Source organism: Euprymna scolopes, chromosome 24 (genome assembly GCF_053919585.1).
Source record: "Euprymna scolopes isolate OS-2025 chromosome 24, ASM5391958v1, whole genome shotgun sequence".
Taxonomy (NCBI): Eukaryota; Metazoa; Mollusca; class Cephalopoda; order Sepiida; family Sepiolidae; genus Euprymna; species Euprymna scolopes.
Genome location: NC_136505.1, coordinates 83,550,982 through 83,578,193, shown reverse-complemented (window position 1 = coordinate 83,578,193; position 27,212 = coordinate 83,550,982). Strand labels below are relative to the sequence as shown.

The following is a 27,212-nucleotide window of genomic DNA, read 5'->3' as shown; positions in this document are numbered from 1 at the left end:
CTCAAACTCCACACTGAAGTCGGTACACCACTCACTCCCTGATTTTCCTCTGCGAACAGACGCCACACTTGACGATTTGAAAATCACCCCTTCTCAGGTACATGCTATTATAAAAAACCTAGACACCTCAAAAGCATGTGGACCAGATCTCATCCCGGCTGTGCTATTAAAAAAATGCTCTGCCGAGGTTGCTCCAATTCTGTCCAAACTTTACAATAAATGCCTTAACGAATCTTGTTTTCCCGACTGCTGGAAAACCGCCTCTGTGGTACCAGTCTTCAAGAATTCTGGTGAAAGAACTGACCCACTAAATTATCGCCCCATTAGCCTCCTCCCGCTTTTCGCCAAAATATTTGAGTCCTTAGTTAATCAAGTCCTAGTCCAGCACCTAACAGCTGCTAAACTCCTGACTGACAAACAATATGGATTCAGGCAAGCTTGTTCAACAGCAGATATCTTAACTGTAGTTTCTGAACGTATATACCGTTCATTGGATAAAACAGGGGAGAGTAGAGCGGTGGCCCTTGATATATCTAAGGCTTTTGACAGGGTATGGCACGATGGTCTTCTAAGGAAAATTAGATCATATGGAATCACTGGAAGAATTCATAATGTAATTAAATCCTTCTTAAGTAATAGAAAAATCAAAGTTGTCCTCGACGGACGTACATCCAAACAATATGACATAAATGCGGGAGTGCCTCAGGGGTCTATCCTTGGACCTCTATTGTTCCTGATATTCATAAACGACCTCCCTGATAATATTGTTTCGGAGATGGGTATATTTGCCGATGACACCACTCTCTATAACAGATATGAGGGGAAAACAAATGAACACATATCCAAGAAAATGGCAGAAACACTAGAGGATGACCTCCAATCCCTAGTGGAATGGGGACAAAAATGGTTGGTCTCATTCAATGCTGCTAAGACTAAGCTTGTTTCCTTCAATAACTACAAGAAACCTTCTCTACCACTAATAGCAATAGCCAAGAGCACATTGCCTTAAAGTACTTCTTTTAAACTCCTCGGCCTAACGTTTACAGGGAATATGAACTGGAATAGATACATTGAGAGCATTGCCAAGGCTGCTGCAAGGAAGGTTGGCTCCCTCTACCGTGCTAGAAAACTACTTATGCCTGCCAGTATCCTATACCTCTATAAGGCAACCATTCGCCCATGTATGGAGTACTGTTGTCACATCTGGGCTGGTGCATCTGCTGCTTGTCTCTCGCTCCTGGACAGGGTTCAAAAAAGAGTCGCCAACCTGATAGGTCCTGAACTGTCATCTAGGCTTCAACCTCTGTCCCATCGACGAGATGTTGCATCCCTCTGCCTGTTCTACAAATACTTTAATGGTGAATGCTCTGACGAACTGCAAACACTTGTACCTCCTCGACGTAACTACCCCCGACAAACCCGACAAGCTACTAAGTCTCATCCCTTTACAGTGGAGATCCCTAGGTGCAAGAAAGCCTTTTACTCCAATAGTTTCTTCCCCAGAACTGCGGGTCTTTGGAACTCCCTTCCGGGATTCTGCTTTCCCAAATGCAATGATATGCAGAAGTTCAAGTGTAATGTTAACAAACATCTTTCTACTCATCTCCCTTCATAATGACCCCGCTAATTAATTCCCTAATAGTAGCCCCCTGCTTCAAAGTGGCACTGTGCCTTGTTTGGGGTGAAAATTGAATAAAAAAAAAAAAGAAAAAAAAAAAAAAAAAAAAAGTAGTTTGCTATATAAACGGGAATTCCTTTCTGGGAACTAAAAATACTTGTTATGAGCTTGTGGTCAATCATAAGAATAAAATGACAGCCATATAGCATTTTATGAAATTTTTTCACAGCATAGATAATTGCTATAGCTTCTTTCAGTACGTGAAAGTCAACAATTTTGATGTATGTGCAATGCCTTTTTTTGCTTCCATCAGGAAAAATATGTGATATTACTGTTCTGATTCTGAAGTCACAATAATATCTAATGATGGATCATAGTGTGTAAGTGTCAGAACGAAGAAATGATTTGATTTTCTTAAATGATTCATTGCATGTGCTTAACCAGTTCCATTTAGTATCTTTTTATAAATGATTATTAAGCGGCTTCCGTAACCTGTGCAGTTCTGGTAAGAAAGAACCATAATGACTTCAAAGACCCAGAAAGGATCAGAGTGTTGAAACATACCTCGCAACTGCCCTGTGCATTATTGCCTGAATATTATTCGGATCTGATTTTCGACCATTTTTGTTAAATAAGTATCCAACGTATTTCACAGAAGTTTGGATGTATTTGCATTTGTTTGACCTTTAATAAAATCCATATTATTGAATTCAATACAGCACAGAAGTTAGGTGACATAGAATTTCCTCTGGAGATGTGCCTGTAACAATGATGGTATCAATGTAGACAGAAACTCCTGGCAATTCTGTAAGCATTGTATCCATAGTTTGTTGGAATATCACTGCAGCTGACTTGACCCACAATAGAAGACATTTAAATTGAAATAATCCCTTGTGGGTGTATATAGAGAGATCTTTTGAATCTTCAACTTCCATTTGTAGATTAGCAAGGTCCAGTTTTGTAAAATAAGTTCCACCACTGAGTTTTGAGAACAAATCTTCCGGTACAGGAAGTGGATACCTGTGTTTCCAGTGCATCATTTAATCCTGTGGAGAAATCTGCACAGACGTACCTTGCCATTAGCCTTCTTCACAATGACAATAAATGCTTCCCAGGATGAGTAATTTGTAGATTGGATTAGTACTACTTGTTAACAGCTGTCGAATTCTTTTTCCATTGTAGCTAAAGCTGCAGATGATACAGGACGCTTTGCTCTGAAGAATGATTTTGCATCTGACTTAATTTTTAAAGTCGCTTTACCTTTGGTACATCATCCAATACCTTCTTGAACAACATTGCTGAAATTTGCTTTAAATGTGTTCTTAAAATGTGTTTCAGTATCTGCTACAACATTAATATGGAAAAATTGAAAATTTAGCTTAAGGAAACACTAAAACATCAAGTTCTTTAATAAAACCCAAACTAAGAAGATTGATGTATTAACTTAGCTAAGATTGATGTATCAGAAATATAGCACACACCTGAATTTTTTTCTTTAAAAGCGACATTACATGTTAGTTCACCAGTTAGTTTAATCTTGTCTCCTGATGCACTACAAGCAACACGAGTTGTATTCTTAAGAGTTGGTTTTTCCAACAACTCGCATGTTGGATGTGAAATCAGAATGATATTTGAAGCGGTATCGAACTGAAAATTTACTGGCTTGTTTATATCAACAAGTTTATATTTCCTACAAGCTTCAAAATTTACATTAAAAGTGACAAAAATTGAATTCAATGTACATTTGGCTGTGAAGTATTCATTCTGGTAGTGTTATGGTTATTCTTTTCACAAAATTCGTCCTTGCACCCGTGACATGAACAATATTGGTACGTGTTTTTTAAATGGACAAAAGCGTGCAGTGCGTTTCTAAACATGACCAGCAAGGTGTTGAAAGTGTCTTCCTCTTTCCAGACAGAAATCTTTCTACTGATTTATACTACTGAAAACAGATAAATAAATAGAATGTTGTCGCACTATTTTAAAGTCTCATTTAAATGTTGAAATCCTGTGGTCAGAATTTTCACTGTCATTTCTTTGTCTTTTTCCAACATAGACAGTAGACATGCATCGTCTAGAGATTGTGATCCTGCAACTGATCCTTTGTCAATGATTTCAGATGAAAATTTTTCCATTGCACATTTACAATTCCAGCATAATTAACAAAACCATAGTTCTCACTTTTCTTTAATTTCAAACAATTATAGTGGATGTTAAAGGGTCATGTTAACTGTGCTACCATTTCGTTAAATGTGAAACATCCTGGTTTTGGGGGTAAAATAAAATTTGTATAATGTTGGTGTTCCATTGTACTAAGTTTTTGAAGTAACAAACGTAAATTTCCAGTGAACATCCTTCCTACTGAAGTCATGTTGGAAAGTGTCTATCCAAATTCAGTTATTGTGTTTGCTATCAAAAGAATTCAAACTTATTTTTGATGCCACCGAGAATTGGGTTTGAAATGAGGATCCATCACAGGAAAATATTGTTTTTAAATGCTCAATTATCTCACCAATTTGTTGTGTTCATGAGATATCATTTGTTGCTGGTTATGAAATTTAGCAAGAACACTTTATGGGCATAAAACTATTCATTAACCATAGAAAAAAAATGGTAATTTTACAAGGACGCTAATTGTGATAAAAGGCACACACAAACATAAAAATTCATATAAACATACAAATTCATGAGAAATATATATATATATATATATATATATAGTAATTGTCTGTATTTTTGAGATGAGTTGTTTTCATTGATTGAGATTGTCGGACTGACTTCCTCATCTTGGTTGTTATTGTCACAACATTTCCAAAACGGCCGAAACGTTGTGACAATAACAACCAAGACGAGGAAGTCAGTCCGACAATCTCAATCATATATATATATATATATATATATACATACTAGCAGACCGCCCGGCATTACCCACTCATAAAATAAGCTTAAATATATTTTAATTCATGCAGATTTTGTATTATTATAGAACAAATTCTCTATTAATTATGATATTGTACCCAATATATATAATAATGATTTCCAAAGTTTTTAAAATAAATTGACTTCAGTGCCATACGCAGAAATCAAAACCAAAACATTTAGTGCTCCAGCCTTCACCATTACCATTGAGCTATCGCCAGATGGATAAAAAAAGGCTAAAAATTAAGCTACTTTAAGTTGACATGTTTGTGTATGCATGCTCAGAATTAGTTGATATACTCTTGCCAAGGTCAACTGTTTTTTTTTTCAATTTAGATTCATTAACTATTCCTATAGGCTAAAAACCAAATTGAAAGTGTTCCCGACGTTCCATACTCTATTTGTCAAATTTCAAGTTGTAGACCAAATATTCAGAGAGGAGTTTGGAAGAAATGTTTGGCACATACATAGACAAGGTCATATGTGTAAGATCTGTTTGTTTTTTTATCGATATACAAGCAGTTTTTTTTAAATGTTGTTTATTTTGTACTTTAGTGAAGAGAGACAAGTTACCTCCCTTTTAATTTTCGTTTTTTACATTTTTAAGTTTTTTAATAAAATGCATTTCTATTTAGAAAATATTTAAATATTTTTATTTAAACATTTAAAAAATATTTAAATATTTTTATTTAAATATTTAAAAAATATTTAAATATTTTTATTTAAATATTTAAAAAGTATTTAAATATTTTTATTTAAACATTTAAAAAAATTTAAATATTTTATTTAAACATTTAAAAAATATTCAAATATTTTTATTTCAATATTTAAAAAATATTTAAATATTTTTATTTCAATATTTAAAAAGTATTTTTGCGTGCATAAAATTTTATCCATGGACATGTATTTTTAGGTTTAACCCATCATCGGCATGGATCAACTGTCAACAAGGATCGGGCTTACATTATCTAGCGTCTTACCAATAAGCTACATTGTCTTGTCAGATTTATGCACGATTTTTATCACTTTTAACCTTTATGAAGTTACTTGCATATCCATGACTGAGTATATTAAGTTCGTTTTAATAATTTTTAGATAAAAAGTAGGCTTTTAATAGCAATGTCAGAGCGAGAAAAGAAATCTTATATATATATATATATATATATATATATACACACACACACAGTCTTGTTACCGTGTGCACTGTACGAACACACAAGAAATGGTCACATAATTTTATTAATATAGATGCTGTGAGCATGAAAAAAATGAAACTTAAAAGTAATGTTTAAACTAAAAGAAATATGAAATAAATTAACCATGATTATATGTACAAGTTATCTTGTCATATTTTGAAACAAACATTATTTAAGCTGATAAATTAAATTTTGCTACCGATGAGCAAATTTTCATTTGTTATTGTTGGACTACGTTATCGGCAACACTCTGATAGCATACTTAATTACAATTTATTTTTAAAGTTACTTTGTTCAGAAAACTGTTTATATGATACATTTTTTAATTAAAATTCGCAAACCTTAAGTTTAAAAATGTACAAAAAAAATGACATCACTACTTCCTAGGGAAATTGCGGGTACATACAGCTAGCAGCTTTATACAATTCAAATCTGAAAATAAGATAATCTGATGGTAATTGTTATAATTGCAAGAAAACATTATTAAAACACTGATAAAGTATATCACAACTTTTCTCATCAAATGTGTTTCTCTTTCCACCGTGTTTTTCTAATCTGAGCTATTACAATAGAATAATAAATATCATTCCGTGATATTTATTTCAAGTCGTCACTGGACTAAATGAAGCTGTTGTTAATTAACCTAGAATAAACACAACAGAGAAACATAATGAATTATATGATGCGCATCAAATGAAAAAAAAAATACTAATTAATTACACAGATGGAAAGTTAGTTGAACTTTAAATTATAAAACATAAAATGGGTGCTTAAAAAATATTCGGTTTGATTATTTTTTTTAAAAAAATCATTTTTGTGGTTAGTAGCCTACAAACAAAGAAAATCGAAACGAAGAGGTGCAGACAAGTTAAACCGACTTCCAAAAGAAAAGGTTTCTAGGGAATATTAAATTCACAAGCGGTCTGTAGTCATCTGCATATATCCGTCGGAGAAGATGACGACGTTAGGTTTTAAAGTTCTTGCAAGATAATGTCGACGTTCTCTTACATACAGTGCCTGTTATTCCTAAATAGTTACCCATCTAGTACTGACCAGGCTAAAAATCGCTTAACTTCAGTGATCTAATGAGAACTGGTGTGTCATTATTATGTCATATATGCTAACAGAGAGACCCTAAAAAGACGAACTTTGGTGCATAGAACTCTACGGAGAGCCAGAAATGTACACTATGACTAAACTTACAATGAGTAAAATAAAATAAATATACAAAAATTCACAAACAACTTGAGTTTGTGATAAAATATGTTACAGTGAGAAAAAGCTGTTAGTTGATTATCTGCTGATGACCTCATGATAATCTGATAAATTGCACGGGGGGGGGATATCAGAACGAAAATATTTCAGGAAGCATTTGTTTATTTTACTCTTGGTGCCTTGACATAAGCAAGAATGTTAAATAGCAAAATTGAGCATGAAATTTTAAGATTATACACGCGTCATAAAAAAATTCCTGAAATTTATTTCTTTTTTACTTTTCAAAAACAAAATATTCAGTTATTTTTGTGAAAAACTGAATCAATAATCATTTTTGATGACCGGGATGAAAAAGAAAAAAAGTCTACTTTTTTTATTTAAAAATTATTAAAACGAATTAAATATACTCAGTATAGATGTGCTCGCATATCTATACTATAGACACAGTATAGATATGCAAGCAACTAAATAAAGGTAAACTAATTTGCATATTCCTTTGAAAATAGAACTTTATTCATTTTTTTATGGTTTCCTATTAGATGATAGGTTTCATATAACTATTATGCTCAGATCTATTTATGCATAGTTTCTACATCGTGCATAAATTGGGTAGTATTTAGGATGCAAATGTTCTAACACACACAAATGTATTTATATATATATATATTTATATATATATATATATAGCATATTTATTAAGGGGTGTAGCTAGAATGGCCGAACATTCTCGTATGAGATAAAGGCAAAAAGTATCTATGCATTAACAATTAACATGGGAGGGGAGATTATCTTCAAGTACTACGCTAAGCTGGGGATGGGACAACAGACTTATACTAAGTAGACATTAATAAGTCCTTCTCACCTCCCCCCCCCCTTTTTTTTAAATGGAGAGTAGATAATGCATGTGGATGTGTTATCGGCAGCTCCAGTAACTCTCACTTCTCCTATTTTGTCATTCAGTCCTCATTTCCAATGAGTGATTTTTCTGACAAAGGGTGAAGAAAAAGCTGCTTTCCAGGTCGGTAGTACTTTGTAAAGAGTAGCCTGAGATGTCGGAAATTTTCTGTTTCTATGTCTATCTTTGTGGTCATGTCATTAGTAAGGGTGCTGGAGGTAAACGTTTCATCTGGGCTGACGTTACCCGCCTGATAGTCAGGAACCCGAACCTTGGATTAACCACTAAGGAGGCTGTCCTATCAGCAGGTACAAAGTACCGGGGCTGCTGTATTGCCATTTGGTGAATGAATTCTGGACCATACAGTAGTTTCTGGTGGGGCCTCTCGATGCCATGCTAGTGGGTAATTGTTACAGCTTTACCTTTTCATGTGCTACAAAAAAAAAAAAAAATTTCTTGTCTTTTTCTCTCTTACTTTCCCTCTCTGTCCTGCTCCAACCAAGTCTATCGACCTGCTCCACAAATCCCAAAATCTCAACATGACAAATCTAAAAAAAAAAAAAAAAAAAAAAAAAAAAAAAAAAAAAAAAAACATGAATAAACCTAGAACCCCATCTTCCAACGTAGACCCCTACTACCAGGTCTCCTTCTCCAACATCAGGGGTCTACGTTCCAACCTTCCAGAGGTTGAAACACAGTTACAGGAGACAAAGCCAGACATATTCTTTTTAAGTGAAACTGGCATAGGACCAACCACTTTCCTAGACGAATTCATAATTAAAGGATACTCTAACTTAACACATAAACCTGAACCCCAAGATCGCCATGGGCATGGAATATGTGCCTACATCAAAGATGGCTTTCCATGTGGTAGGGATATCTCCAGAGAAGACCCTAATTTACCTTATATGTGCTTCCAGGTTGCACTAGCTTACACCACTGCATTTATATTTGCCCTCTATCGCCCCCACAACAGTAGGGTTACTATCTTTAAGAGCATATCTGAGAAAATTGACCACATACTGTCTGCTCATCCTTCGGCTAACATTCACATTTGTGGTGACTTCAATGTCCATAATGTGGAATGGCTGACCCATTCAAATAAAACCGATGACAAAGGGATGTTTTGTCATGATTTTGCCATTGCCTATGACCTAACTCAGATTGTTCACGAACCCACCCATGTGCCCGAGACTACCGGTCAGTATGCAAGCCTTCTAGACCTTTTCCTCACAACTTCCCCTGAGCTATGTTCATGTTCCATTCTATCTCCTCTGGGATCCTCCATCTACTCTGTTGTAGCAGTTAAGATACAAATGAAATAAGTCTTCAGATGTACCTCTCCACCGTTCTGTATATAGATACTCTATGGCTGACTGGGATAGCTTTCGTACATTCATATCTGATCTACCTCTGCATTCTATGTTTAAAAAGGATGTGTCCTTCATAGTATCAGACCTGACCGAATGGTTAATTGTAGGCATAGACAGATTCATACCATCAAAATAATTCCAACAAAAACCTAACAGCCAGCCATGATTCTCCCCAGAATGTGCTGCTGCCATTGCGCACAGAAATCACTTTTTCCATAGCTACCAACGTAATAGATGTACTGAGACTAAAGCTGCTTTCAGGAATGTCAGCAACCACTGTAAAAGAGTAATAAAAAATGCAAGAGAGCTATATGCTCAGTCCGTTAAATCCAAAGTAACTGAGCAGCGACTTGGTTCCCATCAGTTTTGGCAAATAGCAAACAGGATTCTGAACAGAAGCGTGCATTCTATCCCAACCATCATCAATGGACCTGAGGTCATCTCGTCAGCATCAGACAAGGCCAGATTATTTGCCAAGAACTTTGCAGTCAATTCTACTCTATGCAACAAAGGCCATCAACTCCCCATATTTCCCCCTATAACAGACAACATGCTATGCAACATACAAATATCTGCGCGTGAGGTCGCCAAGCTAATTAAGAACCTTGATTCCAGTAAAGCAACTGGCCCTGACAAGCTTCTGGGTTTGACCTTTACTCCTGATCTAAAATGGAACATGTACATCAAGTCTGTTGCCGGAGTCACTGGGAAAATGGTGGGATCCTTCTACCGCTCCAGAAGATATCTCACTGCTGATGCAATTCTCTATCTATATAAAAGCCAAGGACGTCCAAGGATGGAGTACTGCTGCTACATCTGGGCAGGAGCTGCTAAAAATAGCCTACCCTGCCTTGACAGAGTACAAAATAAACTTTGTGGTTTAGTGGGGGATGCCCTTTTCTCTTCCCTGCAACCTCTCTCCCACAGAAGAGATGTGCGAGCCTGTCTTTGTTTTATCATTATTTCCATGGCAGGTGCTTGTATGAGCTCCAATCTTTGGTCCCCCCTTGCCAATCTTTCACAAAAAACACCCGTCTAACTGAAACTACTGTCAATAATTTTCTCCACTCTTTATCTGTGCCTAAATCCAAACGTAGATTCCATGAGCAAAGCTTCTTTCTTAGAACTGCACACCAGTGGAACTCTCTGCCGCTCGCCCGTTTCCCACCTGATTACAACTTGGATGTCTTCAAGTCCAACATAAACAAACTCCTGACAAACCGCCCCCTTAAGTAAGACACTCTATTAAACCTCCAATATTAATGATTACTACAATACTATCTCATTGATTACTGTACATGCAATAACCCTTATCCCTTAGTGGCCTTTGGGCCTTGATAAGTGGTGACCCCCATGTAAAAAAAAAAAAAAAAAAAAAAAAGCATGCACATTCACCTTTATACCTTTTGTTATTTCCCAAGGTTTTCTATACAAAGTATAGGCATAGTATAGATGGTTATGGATAAGATTGTATTGGTTTCGATCCTAGCTAATGGCGCCTAAGTCATTTTTTTTTAACTTTTGAAACCATTTGGCTCTATAATAATAAATATAAAATCTGCATAAATTAAAATATCATATTTAAGCATATTTTACGACCGAACAACGTCTGGCTACCTGCTAGTATATATATTTAATTCACTGTGGGTGTGAGAGAATGTGTGTGCATATGAAGGAGAGAGAGAAGTGGTATGTGTATATGCACGCGATGTTTGTGTTCCCTATAAACTTAAAAGTTATAGAACTTACACAAAATCTAAAAGTGTATTCTTATTAAAATTTAGTGTATAAAAAATGCAACTATTTTGGAAATATAAAAAATGGTCACACATTCTGTGCTACATTAGATAGTCAAAAACTGGGTGATTATTAACGTTTTCTAGTCAGGAAATGGGTGATCATTTTAAGTTATATTTATATAGTAAAGTGAACCCTCACTCTTGTGGCCATTTAATCGCAAACATGAAACATAAAAAATCGAATCTCACTTTTATTAGCAACAGTGTAGCAACAAACAACGAAATTAAAGCATATAATAATAATACATTAATTCAGAGCTTTTTTCAATATTTCACCTTCTTTCAACTACATAAGGGGTGAAATGTTGAAAGAGGGCAGCAAAAACAAAGTAATATGGCGTTATGAGAATAGCCAAGATGTACATAGTTATTCTCATTCAATCCCAAACATCGTCTGCGTGTACATTCGCCTGCTTTGTTAAAACTTGAAAATCACTCAAACCCTTACAAAGTTTTTTTTTTTTGGTTTTTGTTTTGTTTTTTTAAATCAGTGTAATTCTGGAAAAATGATATCTAAAATTTAGAAAAAGAGTCCATTCTTAAGGGGTCAAATGACCATATATAGTATTTAATATTATCAAAAGGTAAACACAATTCAATGTTATCCTGTAAAGTGCAGTAACTCTGATTTTTTTCACAGTTTCTATTATGCTGAATCGAATCGTATGTATGTGTTTGTGTCCATCAAGAAGAATGGCCCGAGTAAAGAAAAAAGAAAATGGATGTAAATGGGAAACAAGAGAAAGTGGGGAAGTTTGTCCCGAGGCAATACCAGGTAGCCCCGCTAGTAAATAAATCGAGAAACTACGAATGAAACTTCTTGTGAAATTCTAAATGTGAAGGCGCCATTGCTGTAGAATGAGTTTTTGTTTATGAAAGATTCTGGGGCGAATATTAACAAGTGTTGAAAACAATCTACTTGAGAATGAAGTACTTTGCTGCTAGGTGTTACCTTCAAACTCGGTGAGAGGAGGGCATGATGGCGGTTGGTATTCAGTTTTCATTCCCAGGTGGCAGCCAGGCAACCAAGGAATTGATCGTCATTGTCTCTTCCAACCGCGACTCACCTGTCGGCTATTATGAAATGATTAGAACCTTGGTGATAACCATTTCCATGCCAGAAATACTACCTTCAAGCATCAAACTTTGTGTATATATTACACAAAAAAAGGCTAATGTAAGGTCTTCTAGACTTGAGATTGGTTAACTAGCTAAACTAAATATCATATCTAAAATATAAATCTCACTTGCGTGTGTAAATGTGTGTATGTTTGTATGCCTGCATAAAACTTTTGACAGAGGTGACGGCTTTTCACGAGATCGGTGTCATTTTGAAGCTCGACCTTCAAACAACAAATATCGAAAAATTGGCTAAAAACATTAATTCCTTCACTCTCAACGAGGCACTTTTCTACAAGGAGGAATCGCTTTTTTCGCCGATATTTTAGAAGGACATTTCGATTAACTTCGCCACTTCCGGTTTGGCTATGGGCGCAACAGCAAAGACGTCATGTCTTATTTATTTTTTTTCAGGTTCTTTTTCTCCTTTGCGGTACGGGTTCAAGCCTGCTTACTACCACTTTTTTTTTTTTTATAACACACATCTCCAAACACCCGGGCAACGCCTAGCACCCAGACTAGTATATATAAACATCTGCTAACATGAATCCTATGCATTTTAGCCTGACGAGTGGTTACAAAGATTAAATGTAGAAAATTCTGTGTAGCTTAGTTGGTTTTAATTAAAAACAAAAAGGATCTATAATTGATCTCTTTTTACTGGATTCTTCAACCTATGTTTAAATTAAAGATAAATAGAAGCTGAAAAAGAGTTCGGTAAATGAGACCAATTATAATTCACCTTTTTTTTTTATTTGAAACTAACGATACCAATGTTGTTCTGATCTTCTATAATACGTATATAAATATTATAGTTTTATTTTTCTTAATAACTGAGCCTTGCTGGGGTCATCTCCCACTAACCTTTATATATTATATAAATTTCTTTAACACAAAGGTTTACATAGTAGCTCAATAGAGTATGAATAGAACTCTCAATTTAACATATCAAGCTTAATTGTTCAGAGAAACTTCATATTTCCCTAAAAACAACTTTATTGACATACAAGCGTTTCTGCCCATACGGGGAACATATATTCTCTATGATATACAAAATATCACAAATATTCACGAAGAGGTTTCATCAGTGCTGCTGCCATTGCAGTCAGAGTGAAAAATTAAAATGTATTCGACACACATTTAATTTAAACATATTTCTTTTTTCACTCAAATTTAAATGGGAAATCTTAACTTTTTTTTATAAAAGTTAATATTTGTTTTTCTCTTTTGTTGAAAGTGTTTATATTTAATTGATAAAAGCCATATTACAAAGTGAACATAAAGAATAATTACTCATCACCAAATGCAATTACTCCTATTAAAACTTCTTTCTCAGTTTTTTTTTTTTTTTTTGTGGAGGCTTTCTCTCTGTGTCCATTCTTACTTTTGCCATTTTTTAAATTTTTGTAAGGGCACTAAATTTACATGTCTAGCAATCTTATAGATATATATATATATATATATATATATATATATAAGAATATTGCTCTATTCTTAAATATTGAGCTTTTCCTTTTTGGCTAGGATCTCCTTGAAAGTATTACTTCAAGTAATATCTATCAGGATTTTTCATCTGAATTCTATCAGTGTCTTATCTCGCTTTTTATATATATATATATATATATATATATATATATATATACATACACACACACTTGTATGAATATATTTCTTGAGTTTATATAAAAAAAATTTTTTTTCAAAATATATATTCTTTATAATATAGTCCAAATTATTACAAATAATAATCCAGAGATATATTTCTATCTTCAAAACATATGTTGGCGAGTTAAATGTAAAAAAAAAAAAAAGAAAAACAGAATCAGTTATGATTTTTTTGTTTATTTTTTCTTATTTTTTTCTTATAATTATTTTACGTATAGGCAGATGCTTATATTCTTTTCCATAACTTCCTTACACGCATTTCATTGTGGTGATGAAAAATATAGTCCATCGTGACATCGTAGAACTGATCAGAAACAAACAGGTATCATTAATAACTTTTTGATTATAGGAATGTAACTCACTAGTATATCTACGAGAGATAAAACTACTGTTATCCTGGCAAGATATTGTGACACAATTGGTTAGCGCACTGGATTAGAGTAACTGTTATCTCAGTTTTTAATCTCACCACTGTTTATCAAGACAGAAATGTGCATGCATCCACGGATAATTTAAAACCACACACGTTATATATATATATATATATATATATATATATATATATATATATATATATATATATATATATATATATAGAGAGAGAGAGAGAGAGAGAGAGAGAGAGAGACATGCATACACACACGTTGGCTTATAAACGTATTTCATAGGTATTTTATTTTAAAATTTAAATGCTTATATCACAGAAAACACATCTTTGACTTTGAGTGCTTACTAAACACTTTCCCTCGAGTGTCTGTACAGAGCTTTGTAAGGAGAAACTGGTACGAGGATACTGTCCCCTACAACTAAATCCTGATTAAATCTTCAAAATAATAGTCTTTGAAACTTAAATAATATAACCTCTGTATGGCTACTTCATATTCATTTATACAAAGAATTATGCACCTTCTCCAAATGATGTTGCCCATAGTAACAGCATATATTCCACCAGACTAGATGAATTTTTACCTGGAATCCGATAAAATCAAGAAGCCACAAGAAAGATGGTCAATTAATGAAAATTAATGTTCTTTTCTTTTTGACTAACTCAACATTTGTGAGGTGAAGCACTTTCATTGAAATGTGAATATCTATGTATCATTAATATACAGATATCAAACATATTTGATACCCAGGTAAACTTAGGTAAATCTACTAGTATATATATTAATAATGGGTTGATTCCAAAATTTTCCCTGATTCGGATACAATTACTGATTCTATTCTAAATTCCCGATTTCAATACAAGTACTGATTCTTTTAAAATTTTGAAGTATTTAGTTAGATATTCATTGCTTTTTCAAAATGTTCGAATAATCGTAAACCACCACCCACCCAACCCCGATCATGTAATGTCCGCATATATTTTCTTGGGAAAGGGCGTAATTACAAGAGTAGATCTTTCTAAATATTTTTCTCAAATGCTTTCTTTGTAATTGATTGAAAATTGTAAGACAAGATTTGTTTTTCTTTAAAATAAACCTGATTTGAATTTGTTCGTCGTTAATGCTATGTAATTGAAATTTTGATAAAAACAGTTGACGATTGATATGCAAAATACGAAAACTGTAGCATAGTTAACAAAGCCCCTCCCCATGTTAAGAATGGGTTTCTACGCAATAATTTAGAAAACCATTCTTGACACAAGGAGGGGGAATCTTAACTATTCTCTGCCTTCACACTATGAAAGAATGTTTATATTTTTTCTCCAAATTATAAAGATTTGGTTGATTATTAGATTGATTTTGCTTTACTGAATAATAATAATAATAATAATGATAATAATAATAATGATAATAATAATAATAATAACAATAATAATAATAATAATAACAATAATAATAATAATGATAATAATAATAATAATAATAATGATAATAATAATAATAATAATAATGATAATAATAATAATAATGATAATAATAATAATGATAATAATAATAATGATAATGATAATAATAATAATAATGATAATGATAATAATGATAATAATAATAATGATAATAATAATAATAATGATAATGATAATAATAATAATGATAATAATAATAATAATGATAATAATAATAATGATAATAATAATAATAATAATGATAATGATAATAATAATGATAATAATAATAATAATAATGATAATAATAATAATAATAATGATAATAATAATGATAATAATGATAATAATAATAATAATGATAATAATAATAATAATGATAATAATAATAATAATAATAATAATAATTCTGATTTCGTTTATCAACGTCTCTCTGGAAAGGGATGGGATTAATTTTTAGAGGATTTCCCTTAATCCCGCCTTCAAACCAGGAGCTTCAAAGATTAAGGGTTTTCCTAAGGATGTGGTGGTACATACAATTGCAGAGGTCTGAAGGCCACCTAAAACATTGGGGATTTGTAGTTTTTCCAATTGTCCTTTCAGACGACTTGATACTACTCCTAGTGTACCAACTACGACCGGGATTATTTGTGTTTTAACCCCGTGTATACGCTTTATCTCCAAGGCCAATACAGCATAATTGCTCCACTTCTCATTCTCCTTCTCTCTCACATTCCTGTCCCAGGGTACTGAGGAGTCTACAATCTGCCAGTTTTTTGAGACCTTGTCAATGACGACCAAATCCGGATGATTATGTTCCAATTGCTTGGTCGTTATGACACTTTTGTCCTACCATACCTCTACCTTGCCATCCTCACTTGTTCTCACTTCATCAGGCACCTCCTCAAATCATTTTCCAGCACAGTTCACCCCCAACCCTCTTACACACCTCCCAATATATCTGGAGTCCCATGTGATTATGTCTTTTGCGGTACTCTCTCTCTGGGCCAGTCCACTATACACTGCTGCAAGATGTGCAATTGACTCTGAGGTCTTACCACAAATCCGGCATTCAGCAGCAACTTCCTCTCTTAGAACCACTTTTTTGAACAATCGTGTTCCTAATGCCTGCTCTTGTGATGCACAAACAAAAGCTTCAGTACTCTTGGCCAGATACCCAACTCTAAGCCATTGCCATGATCTTTCATCAGCCACTTCTGCTATATACTGGAAGAACCTTTTATGCATTTTCTTCCTAGCCAGTTCCTCTGCCCTTTCTCTATCCATACGTTTCACATAAGCAGCCTTGGTCTCAGATACCTCCACTTCATTGGTCATAACCTTAAGCATCCACTCCTCACTTCTAACCACATGCTCCTTCAATGGCATCTCCTCGGTTCTAACAATCTTTTACACTTTTCAATCCTCTCCCACCGTCTTTCCTCTTTTGATACAGCCTTGCTACACTATTTCGAATATGAAATATACCAAACATTGCAAAAACTTTTCCTGTTTTGATATCCATGGCATGCAAATCCTTGTCAGACCATTCTAAAATTCCCGCACTGTATCTCAAAACATTGATTGCCCATGCATTTACTGCTTTCATTGGATTTCCTCCATACAGTTTCGACTTTGCAATTAGTTTCACTCTTCTAAGATACTCCTTCCTGACTTTCTCCTTCATTTCTCTGTTCATGATGCCTACACCCTCCAACACTCCCAAATACTTATATCCTGTATCTTCTATTTCTTTCATGAATTCTCCATTTGGCAGCACTATTCCATTCGAATGAACCTTTACTCCTCTTTTCATCACCAGCACCGAGCATTTACTAATCTCAAACTCCATCCCAATGTCTTCTGTTCTACCAGTCTCTCCATTTCCTTTTCATTTCTACCGAATATTTTCAAATCATCCATAAACAGTAGATGGTTGAGGCGTCTTCCACCAGATCCAAAGTTATACCCCAGTTTTTCTCTCTTCAAGAGGATGCTCAGTGGCATCATTATCATTACAAAAAGTGGTGATAACGAATCTCCTTGAAATATTCCACGTTTAATGGCAACCTGCCCCATCTCTCTGTTTGCTGTCAGCACCGTTTTCCATTGAGCCATACTTGTCTCCAAAAGCCCTACCACATTCTCAGCAACCTTCATCATCAATAATGCTTCACGTATCCATGAATGAGGAACCATGTAACAAGCCTTTCTGTAATCGATCCATGCTATGCTCAGATTCCTCTTCTTCGCATCCTGCATTAATGCTTTATCAATTAGTAGTTGCTCTTTGGTACCTCTCGAGCCTTTCCAGCACCCCTTCTGTTCGTCAGGAAAAACACCATTACTCTTAAGATGTTCATAAATTTTCTCCGCAAATATTCCAGTCAACAGTTTCCACATCATTGGGAGATATGTAATTGGTCTATAATTATTGGCATCTGTTTCTTTTGCAGGATCTCACCCAATCAGTATTGTTCTTCCCTTCACAAGCCATCAGGGACATCTCCGACTCTACAACCCTTTGCAGGGCAGCAGCTATAGGTGGATAAAGACATGGAAACTGTTTAAATCAGAAGCCCATCACTCCATCTGGACCAGGTGCCTTCCAATTTGTCATCCTTTGTATGCCAGCCTTAACGTCATCGATGGTTATCTCAACGTTCTTCATCTGCTGCATTCCTGATAGCCTTTCTCTGACATTCTCCCAACCAGCTAGCCTTCTTATTATATCGCCCTTCAATGGACCAAATCCCACTCCAGAACTTCCTGGGATCTTTTGCATTTGGAGTGTTGTTATTTCCCGCCTGTTTACTACGATTTAATAATAATAATAATAATAATAATAAATTTGTAGATAACCACCTTTAGCTAAATCACTCCCTCAAAATAAGATTCTACCTTTATTTTACCTTACAATCAATTTAGTATTTTGAGTAGGAAATCAGTTTTGTATATAAATGTAAAACAAAAATGGTCATTTTCGGTCCATTCTAACTTTGTAGTGATATTCACTAAATTCTTTTACCACTAATCTTATATAATAGCTCAAAAATCGAAAATTAAACAAAGTACTGGTAGAATATTATATTTTTGCACGATTGTTGACATATTGAGTGTGTTTCTACCAGTATTTTGTATAATTTTCAATTTTGAGCGGTTATCAAGGGTTCTTGTGTAGGGCTTATGGGCAGAGTGAACACTAGCTTTAAACACAAATAAACATCCAGGTAGGTAGAAGGGTAACTTATTTTGTATTTGGTAACCGTAGAGTTGAATGCAATAATCAAAGAGGAAAGTGCCCCTGTGTGTGTGTGTGTCATGCGGTCATACAACTTACCTTCGGATGGGATTTGAGAGAAAGAGAAATTAAAGATGGCAGCCATGGATTTATAAGGTGTAGTCTCGTGGAATCTCACGAGATCTCATCTTCCACTGCATACGTATGCAAATGGATGGGGTCAGTTTTCTGATAAAATGTCTGTTGGCGGAGGCAGTGGGGAGAACACGTGCTGGAAGGTGAGAGAGAAAGTTATTAGTGACAAATTCTAGCTGGACTTTTGCATATTGTATTTGGTTTATTTTGTTTTGCTGTTACCAGCCCATTTAACGTCAAGTTATTTCGGCATAATGGGGGACAAATTCGACCTTAAATTAATACCGGAATTCGACAGCTCGACCCCGGTACTTGACTGGATGGAGAAGGTCGAACTACATTGCCAGTATATCAACAGCTTAGTCCTGAGGAAAACAGGATTATGAAAGGATCAAGGCAGCATTATACAAGGCGTTTGCTATCGACCTTGCCACTGCTGGAGAGCAATTTGAGGCAAGAATCTTGCATCCCGGTGAAACTATCAACGTTTATTTGGCCGAGTTGACGAAATTGACGGTGTTGTTTGGTGACCGGCCTGAGCGGGCCTTGGCATGCAAATTTTTGGCAGGGCTCCCAACCGAAACAAAGTAACTCCTGCGGGCCAGCTCAAGCATAGCTTCATTGTCCCTTAACGACCTGGTAGACCGGGCCAGGACCATGATGAAAAATACTTATGAGATGGGAGAACCGGTAGTCGCTGCTGTACAGCGCGCATTAAATGAGGATAGACTGTCCCAGGGGCTCGTCCTGCGCAGTTAAGTCGTGTTATAGGTGCAATGACCAGAGCCACATTGCGAGGAACTGCCGGCAGCGACTGACAGCTATTCACTGCTACCGATGTAATAAGACTGGTCATATGGCCCGGGATTGTTCAGGAAACAGGGTCAGGGACAAGGTGCCAGCGTCGATCTCTTCTCAAAACAGAAATTAGACGAGGCGCTTCCAAACATTCAGGTCTATGTCAATGAGACATTGCACTCAGCACTCTTTGACTCTGGGTGCTCTCGCACCATAGTGAGTGCGGGCCTCTGCCACACTTGGAAGAAGAAGACTACTAGATTACCCACCCTCAGTGGAGCGACGCAGACATGTTGCGGGGTGGGCACTGAACATTTGCACTAAAACTGGAAATTCAGCTAACATCGAAGTGCTGGTAGTACTTGAGAAACCGCTGAGCTTTGACCTGCTTCTAGGTTATGACGCCATCAGAGCCCTAGGTGGTGCTCACATAACACAGATGGGGGCAATACAGTTTCAGGAGAAGGTTCCAGTGTGTGCTTCTTTGAAGATTGATCAGCCAGACTTTATTGTCGAGTTTGACCAGCAGCAGAAGGCTTGGACAGCCGCATGGAAGTGGTCGGAAAACCAAGAACCAGCCAAACTGCGAAATGAGGTAACAGAGTACAACCGGTCTGTGGATGCGGTACTGGTCACTTCAAATTGCAACCTTGCTGATAGGTTCACTCGGGTGCCACAGAGATGGTACGACACCATGAAGAAGAAAACCAAGCCAGTACCATTATGTGCCACCTCTATTGAGGTGGCGGATGAAATCAGGAAGATACACCACCTCAGTGGACACCCCAGAGTGAGACGGACATGTTATTTTGTGCAGTTGTCCAATCTGTCGGTGTCCAAAAGTGCAGTGAAAGCGGTAGTCAAGGAATGCCAAACATGTCAGTCAATCGACCCCCGCCCCGGCCAAATGGCAGAAAGGTCAGCTGGGAGTAAGCGCAACTTGGAGCCGACTGGGTATGGACATAACCCACAACGGCGGCCAGCACTTCCTCACTCTGATCGATTGTGGACCGACAAGGTTTGCAATCTGGCGCCTGTTAATAAGACAGGATTCCTCCAGTGTAATCCGTGAATTGGAATCCATATTTTATGAAAGGGGGCCACCTGAAGAGACCCTCACAAACAATAACATGGCTTTCTGCAGTGGGGAATTCAGACATTTCGTAGAGTGGGGGATCCAGCTCAGACACAGATGTGCATATGTACCAAGTGGCAATGGCATAGCAGAGCAGTGCAATCAAAGCATGAAGAGAATCGCAGCAAGAAAACAATGCATGATCACAGAGGCAATCTATAGATATAATGCAACTCCAAAGGATGGCATGACTGCTGCAAGCACACCCACCAATGCGATCCATTGTTATCAAGTGCGCATCAAAGACATTGATGCCTGTCTGCCTGATCGGCAGGAAACCCGAGGGCCGTATGAGTTAGGGGACAGTTTGGGTGAAGCCTCCTAATAATCGATGCACCAGCAGCTTTCAAAGAGGGCGACTCACTGGCATCATCAGTGAGCAAGCCGTGCTAGTCAATGGTACTCCACGCCATGTGAAGGATATCTGGCCTGCCCTGAATATGAACCAGTTGGTGAGTAGCAGTAATGGTGAATTGTCCAACGATGACCTGTGGATCCATCCTATTCCCCGCGATGGTACAACTGTGAACCTCAACGCTGATGCCGATAGTTCTAGCACCCCTTCTGAGAGCTCCAATGAAGATGAAGTCCAGCCTGATGGTATGACTGTACACTCCAACGCTGATGCCAATGGTTCCGACGCATCTTCTGAGAGCTCTAATGAAGATGAAGTAATCCAGCCAATCCCCCTTCGTAGGAGTGCCCGCAACAAACGACCACGTCCACCATGCCAAATAGTGTGGTCTGGAGACCAGGGGGTGGGAGTGTAGAGTTGAATGTAATAATCAAAGAAGAAAGCGCCCCGGTGTGTGTGTGTGTGTCATGCGGTCATACAACTTACCTTCGGATGGGATTTGAGAGAAAGAGAAATTAAAGATGGCAGCCATGGATTTATAAGGTGTAGTCTCATGGAATCTTTCGAGATCTCATCTTCCACTGCATACGTATGCAAATGGAATGGGGTCAATTTTCTGATAAGATGTCTGTTGGCAGAGGCAGTGGAGAGAAACGTGCTGGAAGTTGAGAAAGTTATCAGTGACGAATTCTAGCTGGACTTTTGCTTATTGTATTTGGTTTATTTTGTTTTGCTGTTTACCAGCCCATTTAACGTAAGTAACATTTATTTCTTATTTGTTTTTCGTTTTTTTTTTTGTTAGTTACAGTAATAAATGATTGAATTTCATTCTTTGTTTTGAAAGTAGAAGTACGTTTAAATGCAAACATAATTTCTGTTTTTAACTTCTAAATATTATTTGAATATAAAGAACTTGAAGAATGAAAACTTTTTTCAATTAGATCAACTACTTATGTTAACAGTTGAAAGTTTTTGTTTAATTCATGATGGAGCTGGACTCACTTCAGCAAGTACAACCAAAGCGTTCCACTTCTGTCTCCATCATTTTGATAGTGTTTCCCAGAGATGATAACTTCAGGTGTAGAGTACCAAGGTCAAGAGGGAATAGAGTGGGTGAGGTGAAGAGAGAACTGAAATGTTCAAGACAACACAGAGCATAAGTCACTTTGTATAGTATTATAAGGTGACCCATGATGCTAGATGTGTTAGCTATAACTAACCTGCTAACAATAACTTTGTAAGCAACCGCAGAGCCTTGATACTTCAGATGTCCAGAATTTGATTGCTTTGTTTTACGGCATATAAACGCTTTTCAGGTTATTTCATGCCAAATCCAGTAATTCATATCATTCCGAATATTCGGACCATGGTCTTCATTTCAAGTTAAGAACAGTCGTCCGAATATTAAAAATAATACAAATTATCAATCAGCATCTCAAAAATTCAGAAACCAAATCCAGTAATTTGGGAAAAGATTTTATACTTCAAGTATTTTATATCTTCAAATATTTATTCATGGAATTTAGTTTGGTTGTTTTGCTTTATAGTACATCAACCATTTTCAGATGATCTAATATCAAATCCAGTCATTTTGGGAAAAAAATTCGTGCTTCAAGTTCTTTTAATGTTCAAATATTTATTTGTGGTGTTTGTTTTGTGGAACAAAATTGTTTTTGACTTTTCAGAACATGATTGAGTTTTACAAAGGGAAAGGAAAAATAATAATATAAATATTCAGTGCATTTTAGGACAGGCATCCAGTATTTTCAAACAGCCTGATCAGATAGCACCAGTTATGTGTTGAGGGTAAAAACTCAGTCTTGCAGGTGTAACTAGAAGGACTTTATGCAGACAAGATAATTGTGAGGCACGCGTTTTGTGTTTTTGTGCAGAAGTCCGATTTGCTGAATAACATCAAGTGAGCAAGCGACATTTGCTCTATTCATGAAGAAGGCCCTAAAAATAGACTCGTTTTAGCGTTCTCATAGTTACCGATTCATTGGCCTTAATTGCAACACTTCAACTAATCTTACAAGTGACACTTGGAACCGGATGCTTTTTAAAGAGGACAACTAATATATATATATATATATATATATATATATATATATATATATATATATATATATATATATATATGTAAGGCAAACAAGAAAAGATATGACAAATAACTTTTCAATAAAAAAAAAAAAAAAAAAGCCTCACCACTTGAATCTGTAGATAACATTACATAAAACGAAATGCTTGTTAAGGAGATATACCTATAATCAAACTTGGCAGGAGACAAAACAAAACTTGCTGAATCTGCAGCAAGCACAGTGTAAGTGAATACGGTTGCTTTGGTAACAAAAATAACAACCAACCAACCTGATGCACTATTCAAAGCTCCTTAATCATTTTTACGATCGGCGGCTTGTTTGGAAAATACTAGCCGGTTTGCGACTCACTTTCACAAGATAGTTTCTATGGTTTTTTGTTGTTGTTTTTATTTGTTTTTGTTTTTTTTTTGTTTTTGCAGTGTTTTATACAAATGAGCGCACAAGCTCTCAAAAATGACACAAAAAAATTATGCTTCGCCACTGTTCCAACAAATATCTATATAATTTAATGTCTGAATCAGGAACGCTTAAGAAAAAAAAGGAAAAAATTAACATGTAAATATCGGTACAGAAAACAAAAAGCAAACATCTTGTTATGGAATTAGAGTGAAAGTTGAGAAGTGTTTGATTTCATAATTTCCTTAATTGAAATGGATTCGTTTGGCAGATTTTTACTCTCTAATTTCTATATGATGCAAGGCATATATGTGCATACATGTATATACTTATATATATATATATATATATATATATATATATACATACATACACACATATAAAGACACATTATATAAAGACAAACACACACACATATATATATACATATAAAGGCACACATATATACATATAAAGACACATACATATATAAGGGATGTACCGATTGTCAACCTGGCCGATTACCGATTAATCAGTCTTTGATAATCAACCGATTAATAAGTTTTCTAATGTCGATTTATCAGCAAATTGGGTTGTCATACATGATACTAATATTAATTATATTGTAAACAAAGATAAGCTAACTCCCTCTTTTGATTGCCAGTGAAAATTTATCGTCTATGGCATATTATCAAATAACAAGCATATGCGCTGTTAACATGTACACTTTTACAACTGCACTGAATTTGAGGCAAATAGATGCAAACATAGGGAAAATTTTCCTCCTTTTTCTTCTTATCGAATTAACATTATTTTTTTTTTACTTTAAATCATTATTATTATTTTTTACTTTAAATCATTATTATTTTTTACTTTAAATCATTATTATTTTTTACTTTAAATCATTATTATTTTTTTACTTTTAAATCATTATTATTTTTTACTTTAAATCATTATTTTTTTACTTTTAAATCATTATTATTTTTTTACTTTTAAATCATTATTATTTTTTACTTTAAATCATTATTATTATTTTTTACTTTAAATCATTATTTTTTACTTTAAATCATTATTATTTTTTTACTTTAAATCATTATTATTATTTTTTACTTTAAATCATTATTATTATTTTTTACTTTAAATCATTATTATTATTTTTTACTTTAAATGATTATTATTTTTTTTACTTTCGATCATTAATATTTTTTACATTAAATCATTGTCAAAGAAAATTATTACTTCATCTTTCAGTTTTCATCAGTCATACTCTTGTTCCTCATTTTCAGGCTCTTGCAACCATTTCATATATATTTTTATTTTTCTGGTTTAAATAATGTATATTTTATTGAGATAAATTGCTAATTAGATATCAGACATAATTTTTTATGTATTTAAATTACTTAAATAAATACTGACAACCTTCAACCATTATGGCAACCAGTTTCTGCTGAAAGTATTTTTATGTCAATTCTAAGAAAATGAATACAACAAAGGGTGGAAAATCAGCAAAAACTTTTACAACAACTAATATATTAAACCATCTTAGAAAGGCTCATTCAAAAGAAGCAAAAGTTGGAAATAAGAAAAGGAAGCACAATGCATATTCAGGGATAGGCATTCCAAGAACAAGTGGCAACAACTACGAGCTTCCAGCAAAACACCAAACTACTATAGAATCAATATTGGCCCAAAAGAAACTTTGGGATATTAATGACCACAAGTCACAAGAGATCCATTATCTGATAAGAGAAATTCTGCTGATGTCCAAGAACAAGTGACAACAACTACGAGCCTTCAGCAAAACACCAAACTACTATAGAATCAATATTAGCCAAAAAGAAATGTTTGGGACATTGATGGTTACAAGAGCTTCATTATCTAATAGGAGAAATGATTGCTGCTGATATTCAACCATATTCTGTAACCTCGGACATTGGATTTAATAGGCTTATTGCAAAACTTTGTTCAAATTACAGCATTCCATTAAAAAAGTACTTCACTAAAAAATAATTTTCAATATATTTACAAAATTAAAACAAAAATTCAACTGTCTCTTGTTGAAATTAGCAACATTTCATAAACTACAGACATTTGGACAGTTACAACAGATAATGCTCCCTTTCAGTATTTGACAGGTCATTAGCTTTCAAATGACTTTGAACCGTGCAGAGCTGTGCCATTCCTTGTTGCACACACAGATGCAAGAATAAGTGAAAAATTGCACAATGTTCTGGATGAGTATAAAATCTTCAATAAAGTTTTCATAGTCTTGCAGGATTCAAGAAAAAATTTGTCTGCTGGTGCCAGGGAATGTGATTTAAAATATCTTACATTGTAACTCAGTCTTTGACGACAACCATTACATCTAACAGAAATACAGTCTTTCACTTGACACTTCCTATTAGCAAATTAACTGAAATACATGATTAGCTGAATTTTGAAAAAACGAACTCATTCAAGATGTGATCACATGATGGAATTCAACATATCATATGCTGAAAATAAATTAAGAACAACGAAAAGCTCTTGTAATATGTGATGTTGATAAGATTTCTACCTTAAAAACTTACTAATGGAGATTTGTTCGAAAAAATATCCAGTTCCTGAGTCCATTTGAAGAAATCACCAAAGAAACAAGTCACAAAACATCAACCATATCAATGATACTAAAAATTTAGCTGTGAGGTTATTTCTGTCAAAAGCTGTTCAATCTACTTCTAGTATTTCTGACTTTACTGGAATCCTAACCATTGTTGAACAATTCAGGTTATCAATGGAAACAAGATTTTCATCCTATCTAAAAACTTGTGGGTGTCTACTTTTCTAGACCCATGATTCAAATATTAATTTTAAAAGATTGGCGTAAAAACATATTTAGAATTGGATTCTACATCTACTTTCCACTGATGATAATGAAGCAGAATCATCAGAATACACAACCCTGCTGAGGATGAAGAAGCATAAACAAGTATAAATTACAATATGGAAACTTTGAAACCAACTGACAAAAAAAAAAAAAAAAAAAGTAAAAATGTCACAAAAGATATTTTCATCACTCCTAGTATAAGAATAATGAGTAAAAGTACAATTATTTCTAATTAAATTTCGGTTTTCATTTTTAAGGTGTGAAAAGTGGGCATCATTTATAATAGCAAAATTGCACTGATGGACAATTTTTAAAGTATAATCAAATAAAACTGAATAAAATGACAGTAATTATGTACAATCAATCCAAGTCTATACATAATGATTATTATGCCTATTTTTTTTTAAACAATTCCAACTGCACTTAATTCATTATAAGTTGATAAAAATGCTGATATGTTCAATTTTGGTGGTGGAAATAAAGTAGCAAATGTCAAACATATACTAATTTCAGACTCACACATCACGAAAACTGTTAAAATATACAGATCTGGAATATTGCACGCCTAGTCAATACAT

The 27,212-nt window shown here is 34.8% G+C and overlaps 1 protein-coding gene across 3 annotated transcripts in view; it reads right to left on the bottom strand.

The window, feature by feature from the left end:
* Window positions 1-27,212, bottom strand: part of LOC145246813 (alkaline ceramidase 3-like) — a 213,659-nt gene that overhangs the window by 106,011 nt on the left and 80,436 nt on the right. The window contains exon 2 of one of the 3 annotated variants that reach the window (XM_080108633.1): window positions 18,971-19,142. The exons of the other annotated variants lie outside the window; for them this stretch is intronic. Coding sequence (XP_079964759.1) covers window positions 18,971-19,016 — 46 coding nt within the window. The 5' untranslated portion in view covers window positions 19,017-19,142. The remainder of the gene's footprint in view (window positions 1-18,970; window positions 19,143-27,212) is intronic. 3 annotated transcript variants of the gene reach the window in all.